This window comes from Myotis yumanensis, unplaced genomic scaffold, assembly GCF_028538775.1.
Source record: "Myotis yumanensis isolate MYYU_CA2020_CCGP unplaced genomic scaffold, mMyoYum1.0.hap1 SCAF_17, whole genome shotgun sequence".
Classification (NCBI taxonomy): Eukaryota; Metazoa; Chordata; class Mammalia; order Chiroptera; family Vespertilionidae; genus Myotis; species Myotis yumanensis.
Window position 1 is genome coordinate 9088428 of NW_027223768.1, and position 19083 is coordinate 9107510.

The 19083-nt window shown below is 48.4% G+C and overlaps 1 protein-coding gene across 4 annotated transcripts in view; it reads left to right on the forward strand.

Annotated features, from left to right (window-relative positions):
• Positions 1-249: 249 nt before the first annotated feature.
• Positions 250-19083, forward strand: part of SLC22A15 (solute carrier family 22 member 15) — a 58003-nt gene continuing 39169 nt past the window's right edge. The window contains exons 1-5 of one of the 4 annotated variants that reach the window (XM_070395742.1): positions 250-695; positions 10191-10403; positions 14686-14818; positions 15685-15849; positions 18479-18608. In XM_070395742.1, coding sequence (XP_070251843.1) covers positions 609-695; positions 10191-10403; positions 14686-14818; positions 15685-15849; positions 18479-18608 — 728 coding nt within the window. In that variant the 5' untranslated portion in view covers positions 250-608. The remainder of the gene's footprint in view (positions 696-10190; positions 10404-14685; positions 14819-15684; positions 15850-18478; positions 18609-19083) is intronic. The other 3 variants (XM_070395743.1, XM_070395741.1, XM_070395744.1) reach the window with 3 other exon arrangements.

Sequence of the window (19083 nt, forward strand, 5' to 3'; positions counted from 1 at the left end):
TGCCTCATCTTCTTCACCTTCCCACCCACCCACACACCTGGGCAGCCAGAGCCGCTGTCCCGCAGGTTAACCTTCCTCTCCGCTCCCTCTGCGCCTCGGGCACGTTTGCATAAGCGAAGCTATCAGCTGTGCAAGGCCGGTAGGACGGGGAAGAAACGCCGAACAGCCCTCTTCCGCGAAGGATCTAGAACGCCCCCTCCTCACATTAAACTGCTTTACACAAAAGGACACATACTGCCGAGCCGCCACCAGGTCGCCCACCCTGCTTCCTGCCTCCGTGCCCCCAAGCGGGGGCCGGGGGTGGCCCCGGCTGCGGTTCCCGGCTCCCGGTTTCTCCATCGAGAGGATGCCGCTCGGGGAGCCACTTCCTCTTCCTCCCCGAGCCGCAGGCACCAGGCGTTTCTGTTTCTGTCTCGGATACAACCCGTAACAGGAAGCGCCGGGCCGGCCGGGTACCGGGCTTCCCGCCCATCGCACGCCCCGCGCCCCGTCCCGGGGTTCCGCGCCGCCCCGCCCCGCCCCGCGCGCTCCCCAGCGGCGCCCGCGAGTCCCAGCCGGTGCGGGTGCGGGTGCGGGTGCGGGTGCGGGGAGGGAGGGCGCGGCCCGCCATGGAGGTGGAGCAGGCCTTCCAGGTGGTGGGGGAGATGGGCATCTACCAGATGTACTTGTGCTTCCTGCTGGCCGTGCTGCTGCAGGTGAGTCCCCGCCGCCCCGACTGTGCCCCTTGTCCCCGGCCCCGGGCGGCCCCCTCTCCCCAACGCCGGGCCCGGACGCGGAGGCTCTGCGGACCCCCGTTGCCAGGCGCGGGGCTGGCTCCCCCAGCAGGCCAAGGTCGCCGCCGGCCTGACGCCCCAGACCCTGCAACTTTGGCGGCTCCCCAGGCCCACCCAGCCCTCCCCTCGAGTGTGTTTGTGTGTGGAGGGTGGGGAGGGGGGGGGGAGGGGGAGGGTGGAGAGTTGGGAGGTAGGGGTGGGGCTACTTCATCAGACCAGCCTGTTACTAAGGCATGAAAATTCTGTTGTTGCCTGTGAGCCACTGCGAATGGGACAGCGAATTGTTGCTCTAACCTGCGGGCTGTCACCTTGGAGTGGAGACAGCGGAGCGCCCTGGCCGCCCGGTCAGGACAGCTCCGCGCTGGAGCGACCTCCTTCTGCTCTGGGCATCTGCCTGCTGCCTTTCACTGGATTCCAGGGGCTTCCTGTTCCTGAGGTTGTCAATGCATAGGTTTTTTGTTGTTGTTTTTTTTTAAGTTCTTCTGCGCCATTCTACCCAGAGGCCAGTGTCGGTTGAGACTGAGTAAGTCTTATAGTGTCATCTCAGTGTGTGATTATAAAATGGAACTACTTCTTCACTGTACAGAATTCCCAGAAACACTTGCACACCCCAACTAAAAGCCTGGGTTCCCCGTGCTCAAGGTCACTGCAAGTACACTTTTCCAGGCAAGTTACTCCTTTGCCGGCTTAAAGAGTCCGTTTGATATCAGTTACCTCTCCCAATATTCTTATAGACATTTTATTCACAAATCCTTTTATTAGTATTTACTATGAGTCAACCATTTTACTTCTTCATTCAAAACATATTTGAGTGCCTACTGTGTGCTTAGCAGTGGCTACAATGGTGGACAAATCAAAGCCCCGGTCCTATGAAGCTTGTATTCTAGTGGGGTGGGGGTGAGGCCGGCAGACAGGTAAATAATTACAGTTAATATGTAATGCTAGAGATTCTGAGAGAAGTACAGTTCATCAGTTGCTTAAATCTTGCATAAGGCAACTGCTCAATCAGAAGATGGGGTGGGTAGAGGTAAGGGTGGACTTACTGATTCTGTTTTCCTTTGAAATGTTTGAAAGTTCAGTTGATTTCATCACCAGCTAGGAGAACTGTTCAAATGGACTGACAGATGACGTCAGTTCTTCCTCTAGCAAAGCAAGTTCTCAGTTGATAAATATGCAGTATTTTGTTAAGTTTGTTTTAGCTTTAAGTGCACTTTTCCTACGAGGAAAAAAAAAGTATTTGTGCTAAATTACAAAAGTGTGTTTAAAACAGAGAGAATAGAATAGTCACCAGGATGCCTGATTTCATTTGTAATATTTTCCCCTTGAGAAAATTCTTCTCCCGTTCTAACCAAGAATTTCAGGAACATAATCCCTCGCCGAGAAATCCCGCCTCCCTGCTTCCCCATCCCTGCACTCTGCCCTTGGTGCCATTAGCTTCTTACCTGCCTGGCCAGGTACCCAGCAACCTGGGATACGTTTGTACTGAGTGGAGTGCGGCACTAAAAAGGCCACTGCTCAGGGTTCAGGACCCGTTAAGTTCTCCTCACTTTTCTTTACAGTTGACTCAGTCGGTTGGAGTTTGGTACCAAGGAGGTCTAAGCACCTGACCGTGACTGTTCATTGCTCTCTAGGCCCGACAGGTGGTCAGTATTTGCTGTAGAAAAACCAGGTCTTGAGTGTTGGGAACGAAGTGACTGTTTATTTTGTAGGTGTGGGCTGGGGAGGTGCCTTTAGCTGTGCCAGTGTCAATGGAGGAGAGGCCCAGGACAGGCAGAAGGGAGATAGTTCTTCACAGCTGTCACACGTGGATGAGGACCCAACCGCCCCTTTAAGACAGTGAGCCAAGTGGTCCTAGGATCGCCCCAAGTTTTCCTGGATATGGGTGTGGAGGTCCACAAAAACCTCTCCATCATGTCTGTTGTTGGAGAGGTTTGGCCTGCAGGTGCCAGTGCTGGGAGCGCCATACACAGTTGTAGCTCGAGGCTCTCATCATTCTGGAGGGGGTTGCTTCCTCCAACAGAGGGAAAAGCCAGGAGCCCTTTTCAGAGTTACGAGGAAAGAGGTTGATGTCTCCTTTTAAAAACCAAAGGACCTGTCTACCATTGCCCAAGGAAGGTACAGAGCAACTGCTGTCACTACTGCCCCGGGGGCGGGGGGGGTGGGGGGTGGGGGGAGGGGCTGCCAGAGAGCCCTGCACATGGTGGATGGGACCATGCCAGAGGGAGGGAGCTCTGTGGCAGCAGAAGCCGTCTCTGCACCTGAGATTTGGTGACGACCAGCCACAGCTGAGAAACACAGAACCGGGGGTGGGGGGCGGGGGAGGGGACAGAGACGCAAACTGCACGGGTCCTGTGGTGTGTGCTTCCCTCTGGGACTGTGATTGTTTCTTAAATGGTTTGAACTCCCTGTACTTCAAACACATCCAAGTTCAAATAAGAGGACAAAACCCCATTACAAAGCCAGCTCTAAAGGTCTTTCGGTTAACTGTGTTCTTGGTGCTGATATGGTCATCTAGCTCCTCAAGAAGTGACCTCAGTACGCAGTTACCTTTGGCTGGGGGACAGTCCTGCACACTCCTGCAGACACGCACGATCTGTGGCATCTTCATAGTGGTCGGCTTTCAGATACATAAAGAATATGTGGAGACTTTATAGATTTCCCTTGCGTGTCATAAGATGCAAATGCCCTGTGGTAGTGATATGTGGTTTTAAAGTCTTTAAAAAATTTTTTTAGAGAGAGAAGAAAGGAGAGACAGAAACATCAGTGTGAGAGAGGAACATCGATTGGCTGCCTCCTGCACACCCCTACTGGGGATCGAGCCCGCAGCCCAGGCATGACGGGTGAGGGTGTGGCTCAGTTGGGTGAGTAAGTTTCATCCCATGCACCAAAACGTTGCCAGTTCATTTGTCTTAAGAACAAGCAGTAGGATTTACAGTTTTACAGTTAGAAAAATTCTTACCCCCCAAATATACATGCCCTCCCTGGGGTTATTTGTGGTATTTAAATATGAATAATTCTGTTTATTACTGTTTCTGTTTTCTGATGGTGACTCAGAGTTGATGTCATCATCACTGTTTGTGTGTGTGTTTGCCAGGCTGTCTGGAGAAAGAAGGCTGGAGTACAATTCTTTGTTTTTTTATCTCTTTAGATGTAAGTGAAAATGGATGCTACTTCTTTGTTTTAAGCCAGAGACTCCAGCGCCTCCTTTTCCCTCATGATCATGAATCATAGGTTGTAGTATAATTTGCACAGGATTTAAAACATCCCTTAACCAACAGGAACATGTAACCTGTAACAAGCATTCGTTTCACCAGCAAAATTGTGACGCTGCGGCGAGCCTCAGCTTGAGGTGCGGTGCTCGTGTTCCCGAATGCATTATTCTTATGTCAGCTGTTAATAACCCCAGCACTCCCAGTCCATTCACACCCTCCACGTAGGAAGTGCCTTTTCACGGTGTTTTAGAAAGTGGAAGGACTGAACAGGTATTTTGCAGAACATAAAACTGTAACAGTCATGTAAAGATGTTTACCTTCAGCGGTCATATGGGGCAGGCATATTAAAATGACTATAAAATATCATTTCACACTTATTAGATTAGCAAACATTGAATAGTCTCACAGTACAAGTGTGATGAAAACAAGCAGGAGAAACTACTGCCATTTAGAGAACGATTTGGTCCTACTAATAAAATCCAAACCCAGTGTGAGACTCCTAGGTATACGCCCTGTACTATCTCTTAAACAGGTGCATGAGGAGATTGGCAGAGGATGCTTATGCAGCATGGTTTGCAATAATAAAAATTAGAAGCCCCCTAAATGAATCTCAAAAAGGGACCGGATAATTAAAGTGTGGTATAAATTTGTTAGAACAATTAAAATGAATGAACCAGATCTGTATACAGGTACGTGGATGAATCTCTAAAACACCAAGTTAATGAAAAAAAAAAAACAACACAACAAACTATATAAATGTGACACATACTAATTATAGATTTTAAAAACATGTGGGACAAGGCTGTATTTGGTGTGTGAATGTGTATGAACAACATGGAAATATGAGCACTTGGAGTAGAAGAGCCACGCCCAGTTCATGAGACTGGCTGTGTCTTGGGAAGGAGGGGAGGGGAGCAGTGCAAGATTTCCTCTTTATCCCTAATATTATGTTTTAAAAACCTGAAGCAAGTGTGATACAGTGTTAATTGTGGCGCTGGTTTCATGATCCGTATTTTGTTTTTGTGTTATTTTTTTAAAATTAAAAGATGGTAAAGCAAAGGTCTGCATCCCTAGGAGAGAACGCTGCAGTTCTCTGTATGAGAAGGGGTCCCTCTTTTATTGATATCCCTTTAGCCTGTGATGGCTGTGAACTGTGGTCATTTAACACTTGGGAGGGTAAGGCAGAGCGAGCTGCGCCCAGGGTGCTTTATTAAACTTTGTAGAGAATGCTGTCACAACTAGTATGGCCCACCTGCTTGCATTTGTCGCCATGTCCCACTCTCCCCAGAAATTCACAGGCAGACGGCCTTTTGACGAGGCGTTACTGAGGTGGATAGCCGATGATTCCAACCTGGCAACCAGGAGCAGGTGACGAAGTTCGTGCCATACACATAAGCGAAAGCCTTTATGTATTGCGGTTATGGAGACCAGCTCTCATGCCCAGGGGGTTCTCACGACCACCAGGGGCTCAGCCATGATGAGAAGCTTCAGTAAGTTTCGCTACAATGACTGCAACGTGTGACCATCTACCAGGGTTCTCTGCTAGTCTGAGCAAGTTTTAGGCGGCCGCTACCCTCTAATTTAGTTCTGTCTGCCCTTAGGCAGTGGCTCGGAGCTTGGACTATAATCTGGGGATCATGTGCTGGGCGTGCCTTTCATTAGTTTAGGTTGAGTGGGGCACCATAGGTCAAAGACACCTCACTGTCCTTGCTCTTAGTATGTCTTCAGGAAGCTGCTGTTGTCTGTAGACAGAGACTGCCCCCTGGCGTAAAGCGGGTGAAGCTGCAAATCTATGAGACACTCGGATTTCCATGCGGGTGGGGAGTGGGGGGTGGATGGAGGTACCGGAGGCCTCTGGAGGTTTAGGGAGCTCCCTTGAGCCTGGAGCATTTCAAGAACTGGATGTGCCTTGGAAAGCAACTCGCCCAACACCTCGACAGCGCCTCTACAAGCATGTCAACCAGGGCCACCCACAGCTGCTTGACATGTGCCTGACAGAAAAGGATTATCTCCCAAGACAGCCCCAGAAAGTCACTAAAAATATGACGACAGGAAGTGTGAATGTGGCAGAAGAAGCACTAGGCTCCAACGCTGTGACAGTCGGCTGCAAGGTGGCCGAGTGAACTTCACAGACGACCCCTTGTCCTCACCGCATCTTGGGAGTGGCTGGATCATAAAAGTTTAATTCATTTGTTTGCAAGTTCAGAATTTCTTAAAGGTGCCCAGTGCCCAGCAGTGGGCATTGTGTCAGTGTTGACCTTGAGGTTTTCAGAATACCAGCTTGCTTCTTCACCACAGTTAGACGCTGCCTTCCAAGGAAGAGCCATCGACCAAAGACACACACAGCCTAAGAATCTTCTCTCTGAGTTCCTTGACCCAACCCTCAAACAGAAGCTAACGTCTGCATTCATGGGGACCATATGCTACTCAACAGATAGCGTAAGACTATAGGGAAAAGGGAAAATATAGGGGGGTAGACAAAAATTACCAGAACACGACCACTGCGAACTAAAACATGCTCACCTTTTGATGTATGACCTGCCAGACATTTTTATTACACAAATATGTACATTTATCTTTTTTTTTTTTTTGCAAAAATGTATATTTTAACCTGATTTTGTTCATCTCAACAATATTGTGAATGCTTTGCTGAGCTCCTAAAGGAGCAAATATGTTTTTTTTAATGGCTGTAGCATAGTGTTCCAGTGTCTGGCTGTCCTGTCATTTGCTTATTCAGTCCTCTTTTGTTGCAGATACAGGTTGGTGGTCTCCTCTTTTTCACAGTTCTCAAACCCACACAGCCCATGCTCTGGGGTCATTCTTTGGCTCCGGCCTTCACTTCTCCCAGTTGAATGTTTACCACTCTTCTCAAGCCCGAATTTCTCCTCGCACCACTCCTCTCATTCTCCCCAGATGTGCTGTGTTCCAACTTTATGAGTGAAATAGAGGCTACTAGGTGTAAACTTCCTAAACATCCGTTTACTTCAAAATTCGTGTTTTTACCCTCACCTGTTGTTATGTTTCTACACTGTTAAATAATGATACGAAATAATATTCCCCCAGGAAACAATGCAGGCATTGCACGCATGGGAATGAAGAAAGGAGACATCAGCAGTGAGTCTAGAGTGGTTCATTGACTCAGAAAGAGGGCTGGCTGAGCTTGAGCTGAACTTGGAGGCTTGAATTTAGGGAGAAAGGGGAAGGTCATTTCAGGTGGAAAAACATGCGGTTAAAAAAAGTGTGGAAGAGGGAATAACCTGTATTCTTGCTACACATGGTGTGGCCCACACCTGCAGCTTGGACCTCAGCAGAGCTTGTTAGAAACGCAGTCTCAGGTCCCTCCCCGGCCTCGTGGATCACACTGCACGTTAGCATTTTGGAGGCGCTGATATGCACCGTTTGTGTGGCGCTGCTCCGTGTACTGCTGGCTGAAGAAGCATCGCATCACGCTTGACCCTCAGAATAGGTTAGCTGGGTATGAATGAGTTAGATAAAGGTGTGCTACTATGTGTCCATTCTTCCTAGAAGAATCCATGAAGTTTACTGAGGTTTCGATTTGCTGAAAGTTTACTAGAGCTGAGCTCCAGACTCAGGTTTACAGATTCCACGTTCTTTCCCCACCCACCGCACAGTGAGAATTGAATAGGCCAGCAGAAAGCCTGAGCGTGGGCGAGGCAGCAGCCGGGCCATGTGCCGGATCTGGAATGCTGGGCCTTTTGTTATTCGTCCATTGATACGTTTTGACCAGAAGAGTTTCATGGGTGTCTCAGGGAGACTGGTCTGGGGGAGGCATGAGCGTCAGGAGGACACAAGACTTAAGAGACACCAGTTATTCAGGACACAAGGACTAAATTATTATTATTTTTTTTATATATTTTTTTTTATTGATTTTTTACAAAGAGAGGAAGGGAGAGAGGTAGAGAGTTAGAAACATCGATGAGAGAGAAACATCGATCAGCTGCCTCCTGCACATCTCCTATGGGGGATGTGCCCGCAACCCAGGTACATGCCCTTGACCGAAATCGAACCCGGGACCCTTGAGTCCGCAGGCCGACGCTCTATCCACTGAGCCAAACCGGTTTCGGCAGGACTAAATTATTTTATTAAAATATGTTGTTATTGATTTGAGAGAGAGAGAGGAAGGGAGAGGGAGAGTGAAACATCGATATGAGAAAGAAACATCAGTTGGTTGCCTCCCATATGCACCTCGAAAGGGACTGTACCTGCAACCTGGGGATATGCCCTGACCGGGAATCGATGACACTCCACCAGCTGGGCCACACCGGCCAGGGCTAAATTCTTTTAAATTCCAAAGCTACGTAGTATTAGTAAGTCACCCCAATATATTTATGGGATACTCACTTTGTTCTGGGTAAGGGGCATTTGGTCTTGCCTTCGTGATATGGTCTCGCTTATGTAATGCTTTTGGTTGAGTCACTTAGATAACCGAGGACCAAGTGCCCGGAAGACTGACAATAATGTCAAGAATAAAATCGCCTTTGGTTTTTTCTGTTTCTTTTATTCTCGGAGAAAAGCTCTGGCCCCAACGTTTGGGTTTGCTATTAGTGTTGTCAATAACCTTGAATGAGTCACTAATCGCTGTGTCGCTCATCGTTCCTGCCACAACATAAACATCCTACTCACCATGACTTCATAGACGAGATATTGTAATGAGATCATTATGGGAGACAGTTTTGGTTTCCTGAGTATTAGGAAGGCTTGTAATGCCGTTAAGTATAAAGTTACTTTTAAAACCTCCACTTTTTGAAACTTTTAAAATTTCAGTCCCCTAGTGCGTTTTAGTCACTCTTGGTATAATTACACGGGGAGGGAGAGAGCCCCAGCCATCTGTGGCTCCTGCTCGCCTTCCCTGGAGGTAGCACTTGAGAAGATAATGATTTATTTGAGGTGTTGTTAGTCCCACTCCGAAGGAGAATGGATGGTGGTTTCTCATTGTGCCTCGAAGGCCCATCTGCTGATGGGTGCGATTCATTAGACAGGAATACGTGGGCGCGCGTGTGCCTGGTCATAGAGAAACAGCAGAGAAGAGTGAGGGAAGATTTGTACTGGGGGGGGCGGGTGGTGGCGGTGTGAGCTCTGCGACACCGTCACATGGAGGAAGGGAAAGCCACCCCTGCATTCTGCGTGCAGGCGGAGCATCCCGTGACTAGATGAGTGCTACCCGTTTGACTTCCAATGACCGCATGGCCTGTGTAGGTGGCTCTGGGGCAGAGGACCTAACGGTGATCTCTATGCAGTTTCCGCATCACCTTTCACCCGTTCCTCAGGGGGCCCCTTCCATGGCGTGTATCACACAGTGTCAGAGCTGCCTGCCGCCCGACTCCCGGACCTTAGCAAAACCAAGCATGGCCCCACGTGTCCGAGAAGACAGGCTGGCGCCGTTTTATGGAGGCTGCACGGCATAGAAGAGCTGCGTGTCGCTGATCCTCCTGGTGGCATGAAGCCATGGCCCTGTGTGCTCAGTTGGGGTGCATGTGTGCGCACACGTGTGCATGGAGTGGGCAGCGGAAACCTTGTGAAGGGTGGTGGAGGGAAAACAGCTATGTGCAGACTAAACTGGTTAAGTCCAGCCAAAGGTTATAAGGGGGTATCTATTCCTGGAATTTTGAATTTCTTTAAATTGTATTGTAAGTTTTTATACTATATTTTAAAATATAACTTAGTCAAGTACATATTATGCTTACCTGCTTTAACAAAGCACTCTTGCTTGTGGTGTGTGTGTGTGTGTGTGTGTGTGTGTGTGTGTGTACACTGTTTTCGGAGACATCTATGCCACAAAAAGTCTTCATGTTTAGAGTGTGAATTCAAGGCCAAGAGACTCCTGGCCGCTGGTGACTGCTGTCTGAACTGAGGCTACCGTATGGAGGAGGGGAGTGGGCATGTTAGTCTTTAGATCAGCAGGTGATGTTTCCCTCCTCCCACGGGGTGAGCCAGCGATGTGCAGCGTCCTCAGCGTGCAGGCGGAAACCCGTGGGAAAGCGGCGGGTACTTGACAAGTGGGGCTGCTGATGGCTGGTCAGTAGTCCATCTCGAAGCTCCCTCTTAACGCCTTTCTCCTTTGTTTCTCCTGTGTCCCGTTTCTGTGCCTCGTAAACCCACAAAAGCCAGAAACAGGCATCTCCAGCTCTGTGAGCTTATGGGGGGCGTTCCCCGCATCGATGGTTTTGTGTGTTTGCTCCCCCAGCTCTACGTGGCCACGGAGGCCATCCTCATCGCGCTGGTGGGGGCCACACCCTCCTACCGCTGGGACCTGGCCGAGCTCCTGCCGAACCAGAGCCACGGCAGCCAGTGGGCGGGTGAGGACCTGGCGCTGGGGGACTGGCTCCTGAAGGCCAACGGCAGCGAGGTGCGCAAGCACGTGCACTTCAGCGGCAGCTTCACCTCCATCGCCTCCGAGGTGAGCCCGGGGGCGGGGAGCCATGGAACAGAACCCGGCCATGGGGATCGCTAAGCCAAGGCGTCTCCTTGTCCAAACGGAACCACTTTTTTGTCTTGTTGATTTAAATTTCAGCCACATCTTCAGGTAACTGTCTAGTGAATTTGAGAGTTAAAGGAGGCTGTTCTATGGAAGCATATTCTTTTTCCTTCCGTCTACAAATGGGAGAAGCACGAGTCTTACCAAGTTAGTAAGCTATCAACTCCAAAAGAGCTGTACTTTGATGCTAGTGCCCTTTGGAAAGGTGAAGTAAAACACAGAAATTAACAAAGTAGCGAGAAATGGAATGACCCATTGGCAGCGTCCATGGTTCATGTTGAAGTCCAGTCCCATGTGTAGGCCTTGCGGGGCACCTTGACTGTACAACCTCAAGTACAAACGTGCCACCTCGTGTGGGCAGGAAGCCTTACGTTCAAGTGGGGCTTTGCTGGCTCAGGTGGTTCTTACAAGGTCAGTCCCTTCTGAGCCAGCCAGAGGGAAGTAAGCTGAGGCTGGACAGCTTGGTGGAGAGAAACCCTGGGACGAGACAGGCCGGGATCCTGCTCAGCTGGAAAGCACCCGTACTGGTTGTTAAAATGCTAAAATATCGTGTCCTTTGCCTGCTTCCCATGGCTCTCCATTTGCTCACCGCCATCCTGGAAGTCCCTCCCCCCATTCAATTTTTTTTTTAGTTTTTATCATTGTGTATTGAATTTTGTCCTACACATCAATTTACCATTTTCTACATTAATTGTAACGATCGTGTGATTTTTCTTCCTTAGCTTCTAACATGGTGGGTTATACTAATTAATTTTCAAATATAGAACCAGCCTTGAATCTCTGGATGACATAATTATTTTCATATATTGCTGAATTCTATTTGTTAATATTTTGCTAAGGATTTTGGCTTCTATATTCATTATGGATATTGGCCTGTAGTTTTCTTGTACTATCTTGTACTTGTCTGGTTTTCGTATCAGGGTAATACTAGCTTCATAAAATACATTAAGAAGGGATTCTGTTTTCTAGAAGAAACTGTGTAGAATTGGTGTCAGTTTTTTAAACATTTGGTAGAATTCTTCATTGAAATCATTTCGACCTGTAGATTTCTTCTTGTGGAGTTTTAAAATTATGAATTCAATTTTCTTAATAACTATAGGGCTATTTAAATGCTCTGTTTTGTATTGTGAGTTATAGCAGTTGGGCTTGTCAAGGAATTGGTCCATTTCATCTAAGTTGTCAAATTTATATGTGTAGAGTTGTTCATACACACACACATATACACGCAAAGGAATACTGCTTAGCCATAAAAATAATGAAATTTTGCCATTTGTGGCAACATAGATGAACCTAAAGAGTATTATGCTAAGTGAAAAAAGTCAGACAAAGACAGGTACCGTATGATTTCACTTATACTTGGAATGCAAAGAACAAAACAAACGGACAAACAAAACAGAAACAGACTCACAGATACAGAGAACAGACTGATGGTTACCAGAGAGGCAGGGGCTGGGAGGATGGGTCAAGAGGGGAAGGGACTTAAGAGGTGCCAGCTTCCCGTTATGAAGTAAATAAGTCAGGGGGATGCCGTGTGCAGCATAGGGAATGCAGTCAGTAATTCCACAGTAACCGTGCAGAGAGAGGCGCTCACTAGACTTACGGTGATGATCACATCGTGAGGCGTATAAACGTCGAATCACTGTGTTGTCCACCTGGACTAACATAATATTTTATGCCAGCCATACTGTAATGAAAGAAAAAAACAGTAAAAGTACAACTTAGAAAAAAATTTGTCAAGCCCAAATAAACGTACAGGTTTCCTGAAATAGCAAAAAATAACAAAGGAGCCGAAACCGGTTTGGCTCAGTGGATAGAGCGTAGGCCTGCGGACTGAAAGGTCCCGGGTTCGATTCCGGTCAAGGGCATGTACCTGGGTTGCGGGCACATCCCCAGTAGGGGATGTGCAGGAGGCAGCTGATCGATGTTCCTCTCTCATCGATGTTTCTAACTCTCTATCTCTCTCCCTTCCTCTCTGTAAAAAATCAATAAAATATATTTAAAAAAAATAACAAAGGAGAATGAAATAAAATGAATGCTGACTCTGTGCTGCTCAGGGGCCGCCTGGGTGTTCAGATCCCAGCAGCGGCCGCCCATGTGGTAGCAGCATCGCCCCATCTCCACTCGGAGTGTATTCAGGCAGATCCAAGGAGAGCTCGTCTGCTTTGCGTTTCAGTGCAGAATCTCATGTTCCCCCAAGTCATTTATTTTATTTTATTTCCACGTACAGGTGAGGTGCCCCCCGCCCCCCATGCGTCATCCCCATTCCCAGTGCGTGAGTGACACTGTGTCCACACGTTCTATCTCTGCCTTGGACGCTGGAGCCCTGATTGGGTGGCATTGCAAGTCCCGGAGTGGTTCCAGGAGGTGGGATGGGTGGCTCCGAGTTTCCTGCCGCCGCCACCAAAAATGCTGGAGCTGGCGGAGAAACGGTGGCAGAGGGAAGAGTAACGGGAACGGTGATCCCTAGCAGCAGGGCCAGCAGGGCCGGGCCGTGGCCACAGAGCCGCTCCGTCCAGTTCACCTTTACTGCAGTGCAGTCCCAAACCCAGCCCCCCGCCCGCTTTCTTAGCGTTCGTTCCATTCTGGTGACCTCTCCGGTGTTTCAGTTGCTCCTCAAAATCCCCAGAGTGGCCGTATGGAAGCTGGGACCAAACTTGTCATTACATTGGTGAATACCCTTAATGCACAACCTGTGGCACACAGAGAATCTATTCTGCTTCCTGAAATTATTTGCTATAAAATTAGAGTTAAAAAAGCAAGTATAAAGTCTTGTAGGAACTTTTAAAAGTAATTATCCAGATAGAGCCTGCAGAACTCTATAGTTTGAGATGGTGCTAAGAGTACTCATTTTATATTTATTTACTTATTTATTTATTTTATTTTTTATTGTTGACACTATTATGGATATTCTTCATTCCCCCCCGCTCCTTTGCCCACCTCACCCAGCCCCCACCCTCCCCCTCCCCTGGCCTTCACCACACTGTCATCTGTGTCCATGGGCTGGGCTGTGCATATATGTTCTTTGGCTGCTCTCTTCACCTTCTTTCATCCAATCCCACTCCCCCCTCCCCTCTGACATCTGTCAGTCTGTTCCATGGATCCCTGCTTCTGGTTCTATTTTGTTTGTCAGCTTATTTTAAACTCTCACCTGCCCCTTATTACATTCAGGTCAGGCCTTGGAGGAGTTATTCATGGAGGGCTGGGGAAGGGTGAATAAAAGGTTATGTAGATATGATTAACTTGGTATTAATGCAAAAAAAAAACCCCTCTAATTTAGGAGTCTTGACTATTTTAAAATGAGCTAATAGCCATTGGGGTGAATTGATGTAGCAAATTGCTGTCTGCCGTATTCACATTACTCCCCGAGCTCTGACTCATTGAGAAAGGACCAAATATCACGGAGACATGCAATTATCATGCTTAATTAATGTTTGCAACCAAAAAGAGTCAGGCTGGAATCTTCAATATCATTGTAGATGTAACAACCGAAATTGACTGATTATTATCTTGAGATTAATATATTTTCCCAAGTCATACCCTGGGGTCAAAAGACAGAATAGTAAAACTATTGAAAAATTGATAGTGGGATAATATTAGCAGGGGCTAATTTTTGCAATAATTGCTTGAGGGGCTAATTTTTTAAATGTCTTGCTTCCCTACGCCTGTGCTTCTGACTGTTCTAGACTGCACACTTCACCCATTAAGTGGTAATTCCGAGTGACAACTGCACTGAGATGAAGCAAGTTAGTTAATCACCATGAAATTGTTCCTGAAACACCCTGTCCGAGTTCTTCCTAATCACAGGAGGCCTCTCAGCCCCTGATTTTCTCCCGAAGTGAGATTTTTCCTGCCCCAAACTGGGAATATTTTGGGGGGTAATACAGGACAGTGGGGGAATGGAGTGGCGTTGGAATTGTTATCAGGATTCTTCCGAATATTTCCCAGAACAGCCCCCACCCAGTGGTGCCGAGCGCCCGCAGTCCTGCAGCCGGGCGTGGGGAAGCTGCTGTGTTCGAGCCCCGCAGCCTCGATATACTGACAAGCTGGGAGTGGCTGTGGCACTCACAAGATGGCTCACCGTGGCTAACGCAGTACAGAAGTTCAGGTGTACAAGTTTCGTTGTACGTTTGTTTTTTTCGTAGCTAACTCAGTCCATCCATCTTTTTGGGGACCTAAATGTCTCTCTTGTTCTTCCTTCCTCCAGTGGTTTCTGATTGCCAACAGATCGTACAAAGTCAGCGCGGCCAGCTCCTTCTTCTTCAGCGGCGTGTTTGTGGGCGTGATCTCTTTCGGGCAGCTTTCCGATCGCTTCGGGAGGAAAAAGGTCTACCTCACAGGTAACCCACTGGAGTGTTCGTGAACCGAGTGAGGACACATTTCCCCGAGGTTCCGGGGAATGGCCATGTGGATGAGGAACTGTTTTTCATTACACTGGCAAGAGGCCGAGCGGCAGCCAGCGTGGATTCCGGCCAAGGTTTTCAGTGGCCAGCATAGATGGCAAAGGCCAGATATTTGCATTGGAAGCTTTTCAGAGATGGTGGTGCTTTCTGTCACCCCCAATTCTAATTTATGCCGTGTTCCTAAAGAGAGCAACGATTGAGACAGTCTTCTAGGCCCATTTCCTTCTATCTTGTGTTGTTGGTTCATTTTGAATGGGCTCTACAGGACTCAGCTTAGCTCTCTTGACAAGCTTAGTATGAGCTAGGGTTATCTTTATCTATCTATCTATCTATATATATATACACACACATATATATTTCAGAGAGGGAGAGAGAGAGGGAGAGAGAGATGGAAACATGAATGATGAAAGAGAATCATAGAGAATCATTGATTGGCTGCCTCCTGCACACCCGCTACTGGGGATCACGCCTGTAACCTGGGCACATGCCCTTGACTGGAGTCGAACCTGGGACCCTTCAGTCCACAGGCCAACGCTCTATCCACTGAGCCAAACCAACTAGGGCTGAAATAGAATTTTTAAAAAATTACCAGCATTTTTGATCGACAGAAATCAACCTGTGACAAAGAAAGAAAACCTCAGTTTTTGTTTATGGTTTGTAAGAGAAACCTTTTTTAAAACAAACCGTCAGAAAATTTCAGCGTGCACAGAGTGACGTTTGCAAACGAATGAACAGGGTTGTTTCCTCCCACCAGGTGCTGTTTCGTCTGTGGGTCACTGAATGCTGTTCCTCTCTCTCTCTAGGTCTTGCGCTTGACATCTTATTTGCTATTGCGAATGGGTTCTCGCCCTCATACGAGTTCTTCGTGATGACCCGCTTCCTGGTGGGCGTGATGAATGGAGGGATGTCCCTGGTGGCCTTTGTCCTGCTGAACGAATGTGTGGGCGCCGCCTACTGGGCACTCGCAGGTACTGCTGGGTCCACGCAGGTGTGGAGGTGGTGAGCGGCTTCTGACAACTGCAGGGAACCAGTTTAACCCTGGAGTCTAAGGATCCACCTGGACTTGAAGTGCTCTGTCCAACCGTTGGATTTGCAGCCCTGACCGTGAATGAGTCACTTGGATTCCACTGTAGAAAGTCGGCCTCACAGACGGCGGGCGAGCTCGGCCCCACCCTCACAGAGTGCCTCCAGATTGTTGGGAAAGGGTCGGTTTCCCTGAAGGGCATTCACTGCCCCCTCGCTGCCGGATCATTCGGATTATTCCTGTTCCCTTGCAACAGTGGAACCAGAGCGTTGCCAAATTCACGGTAGAATTAGAGCAGTAGAATTAGAGCGAGTGTGAGAGAGTTCCCGGAAAGCCCGCCCACTGACCCGCGCCCAGGGCACCTGGAGCTCTTTTGAGATCCGGGCCGTCCCCAGGGTTCTGTCCTTGGCCCTCAGGTCCCAGCTGGTTTCTCTCCAGCAGTCCCTCGTGCACGCCGCTGCGGCTGCAGTTCGGCTATTGACCGGCAAGAGGGTGGGGAAAGCCTGAGTGCTCAGCAGCAGGGGATGGGTTGGAAGTGGCCTCATTGTTCACAGTAAAAAAATTATTGGAAAATTACGCTCGATTACAAAATACTGTTTGCAGTACGTCCAAAATGCTAAGTAAAGTAGTTACAAGAAAGTGTAAGTATAAACCTAAAACATCCTTCTTGTTGTTAATCCTCCTCCAAGGATATTTTTCCATTGATTTTAGAGAGAGTGGGAGGGAGAGGGAGAGACAGAGAGAGAAACATCGATGTGAGAGAGACACGTTGATCGGTTGCCTCCCTCATGCGCCCTGACCAGGGCCAGGGGTCAAGTCTGCAACCGAGTACGTGCCCTTGCCCTTTTGAATGGGCTCTACAGGACTCAGAGAGGAAGAGAGAGAGGGAGAGAGAGATAGAAACATGAATGATGAGAGAGAAGCATAGAGAATCATTGATTGGCTGCCTCCTGCACACCCCCTACTGGGGATCAAGCCTGTAACCTGGGCATATGCCTTTGACTGGAATCGAACCTGGGACCCTTCAGTCCACAGGCCAACGCTCTATCCACTGAGCCAAACCAACTAGGGCTGAAACAGAATTTTAAAAAAATTACCAGCATTTTTGAATCCCAGGAATCGAACCTGGGACCCTTCAGTCTGCAGGCTGACGCTCTGTCCACTGAGCTAAACCAGACAGGGCTGGAGCTTATGTTTTCATCAGGAGGGGCAGAACAGATTTGAGGTCGTTTCAGAAAATCGTAAGCACAGTGAAGAAAAGGCCTCATCCTGTGGCCACCTCTTTCTGCCGACACTGCCGTCAGTGGATGTTGGCACTCGGAACCGATCCGAGTGACAGGGGCCTCATTCTTGGGAACCAGGTGCTCTCGGATGCGCCGTAATGAACCTGTAATAGCTATCGATTATCTTGCGTTTCCAGGGAAATCACGCTCGCCCATTCCCCTGCTTATCGGGCCACATGTTCTGAACACTGAGCATCGGCTCTCCCTCTGGTTCCCCTTTGCCTCACCAGGGCCCACAGTATACATATCGTTATTTTTAGTTACAGCTTGACAGTCTATGAACAGAATAAAACATTTGTTTTACAGGATTTTTGTAGAGATTTTTTGTAACAGGTTCAACAAAGCCCATTGCTTTGGGATGCCCACAGAAGCCCACCTTTCCCTAGAAGGGCAATAGGAGAGAGGAACGTAGGCAATGCAGTCTCACCAGTCAGACTGACGGGGTTCGGGTCCCAACCCTGCCACCCGGCCCTGCCACCGCAGCACCTGACCGTCTGAGCTCTGTCCTCACTCCATAGACGGCTAATGATAGTCCCTGCGGTCTAGGGCAATATATGCAAAAGGCTTACTGCTCAATAAATCGTAGCTATTATATAAATAGTAGCTGTCAGCTGGTACTGTCAGCGATAGCAGGTATGGAAAGCGTGACAGAGGAATAGACTTTGCAAGTATATTGGACAAGCCGGTGGGTTTAATACCCCCCCAGCATTTCTTTTAAAAAATATGAGTTTCTTAACAATCCCGTGGTTGATTTTTTCCCCTATTAGTGTGCTGACAATAATCCATGCTTCATGGCGCTTATATTCTACTTGGGAGAGATAGACAAGAAAATAAATATGAAGTGTCATATCTGATGGTGATAAATTAAGTCGGGGAGGGCAAAAGGGAGAATTGGGAGGTAGGTTGTAATTTAAGATAAGGATTCCAGGGGCAGCGTCTGTGACGAAATGAAGTCCCAGTATTGCACTAATCTCATGACCTAAACCCCTCCCGGTCACATAACAAACAATGTTTCCAAGCCTCAGCCACGGATCAGGCGCGTGCCAGTCCAACAGGCACAGCCTTCAAATCTGCCTGGACCACGTGGGGTGTGTATTTTTCATCTGTCCTTCCCCCCTTTTCATTCGGTTGCTGGCCTCCCTTCCAGTTTTATTGTCTGAGGCTCGATATTTGTGTAGGTTTCTCTTTCCCTCTGACATCTCACGAGGAAGGAACTGGCTCGGTGTCTCGGGTTGGGAATGGTCTGCAGACGGGGCCTCCCCAGTCACAGGTCTCTCTCCCCTGAACCAGGGTCGATCGGTGGCCTCTTCTTCGCGGTCGGCATCGCCCAGTGCGCCCTGCTGGGGTACTTCATCCGCTCCTGGAGGAGCCTGGCCGTGCTGGTGAACCTGCAGGGGACAGCGGTCTTTCTCTTATCTTTGTAAGTAGTTCCCTCTCTCGGAGTTAGGCTCAGTAAGCAGAAGGAATGCCTTCAGGGGATGCGGGTCAATGAGTGGCGTTATTCCCTTGCAGGAATTCGCCTGCACTGACTCGGGTGAAGAACTAAATTCCGCAAGCGCTCCCATGCTTGGCAGCTTCTGGGAAGAGAGATGCTTAAATTAATTCAGAATGCAGGTATCCCTTGTTTAAAGTAACCTCTCCAAAAACTGCATTTTAGCCTTCAAATGACGGCATCGGGGTCCAATTACTTTTTAACCTGATGCCTCAAACTTAAAGATCTTCCGGCTGGATCACAGCGTGGGCTGGGTGTGCAACAGAGTAGGATTTTAAAAAAATCTATTTTTTATATAAAAGACCTATTCATAGTAATATATAATGTCAACCATTCACCTTACAGATGAATATCATTTCAGGGCCTTTGCGTGTGGATGCGGGAAAATTCTCAGCTACGGGAG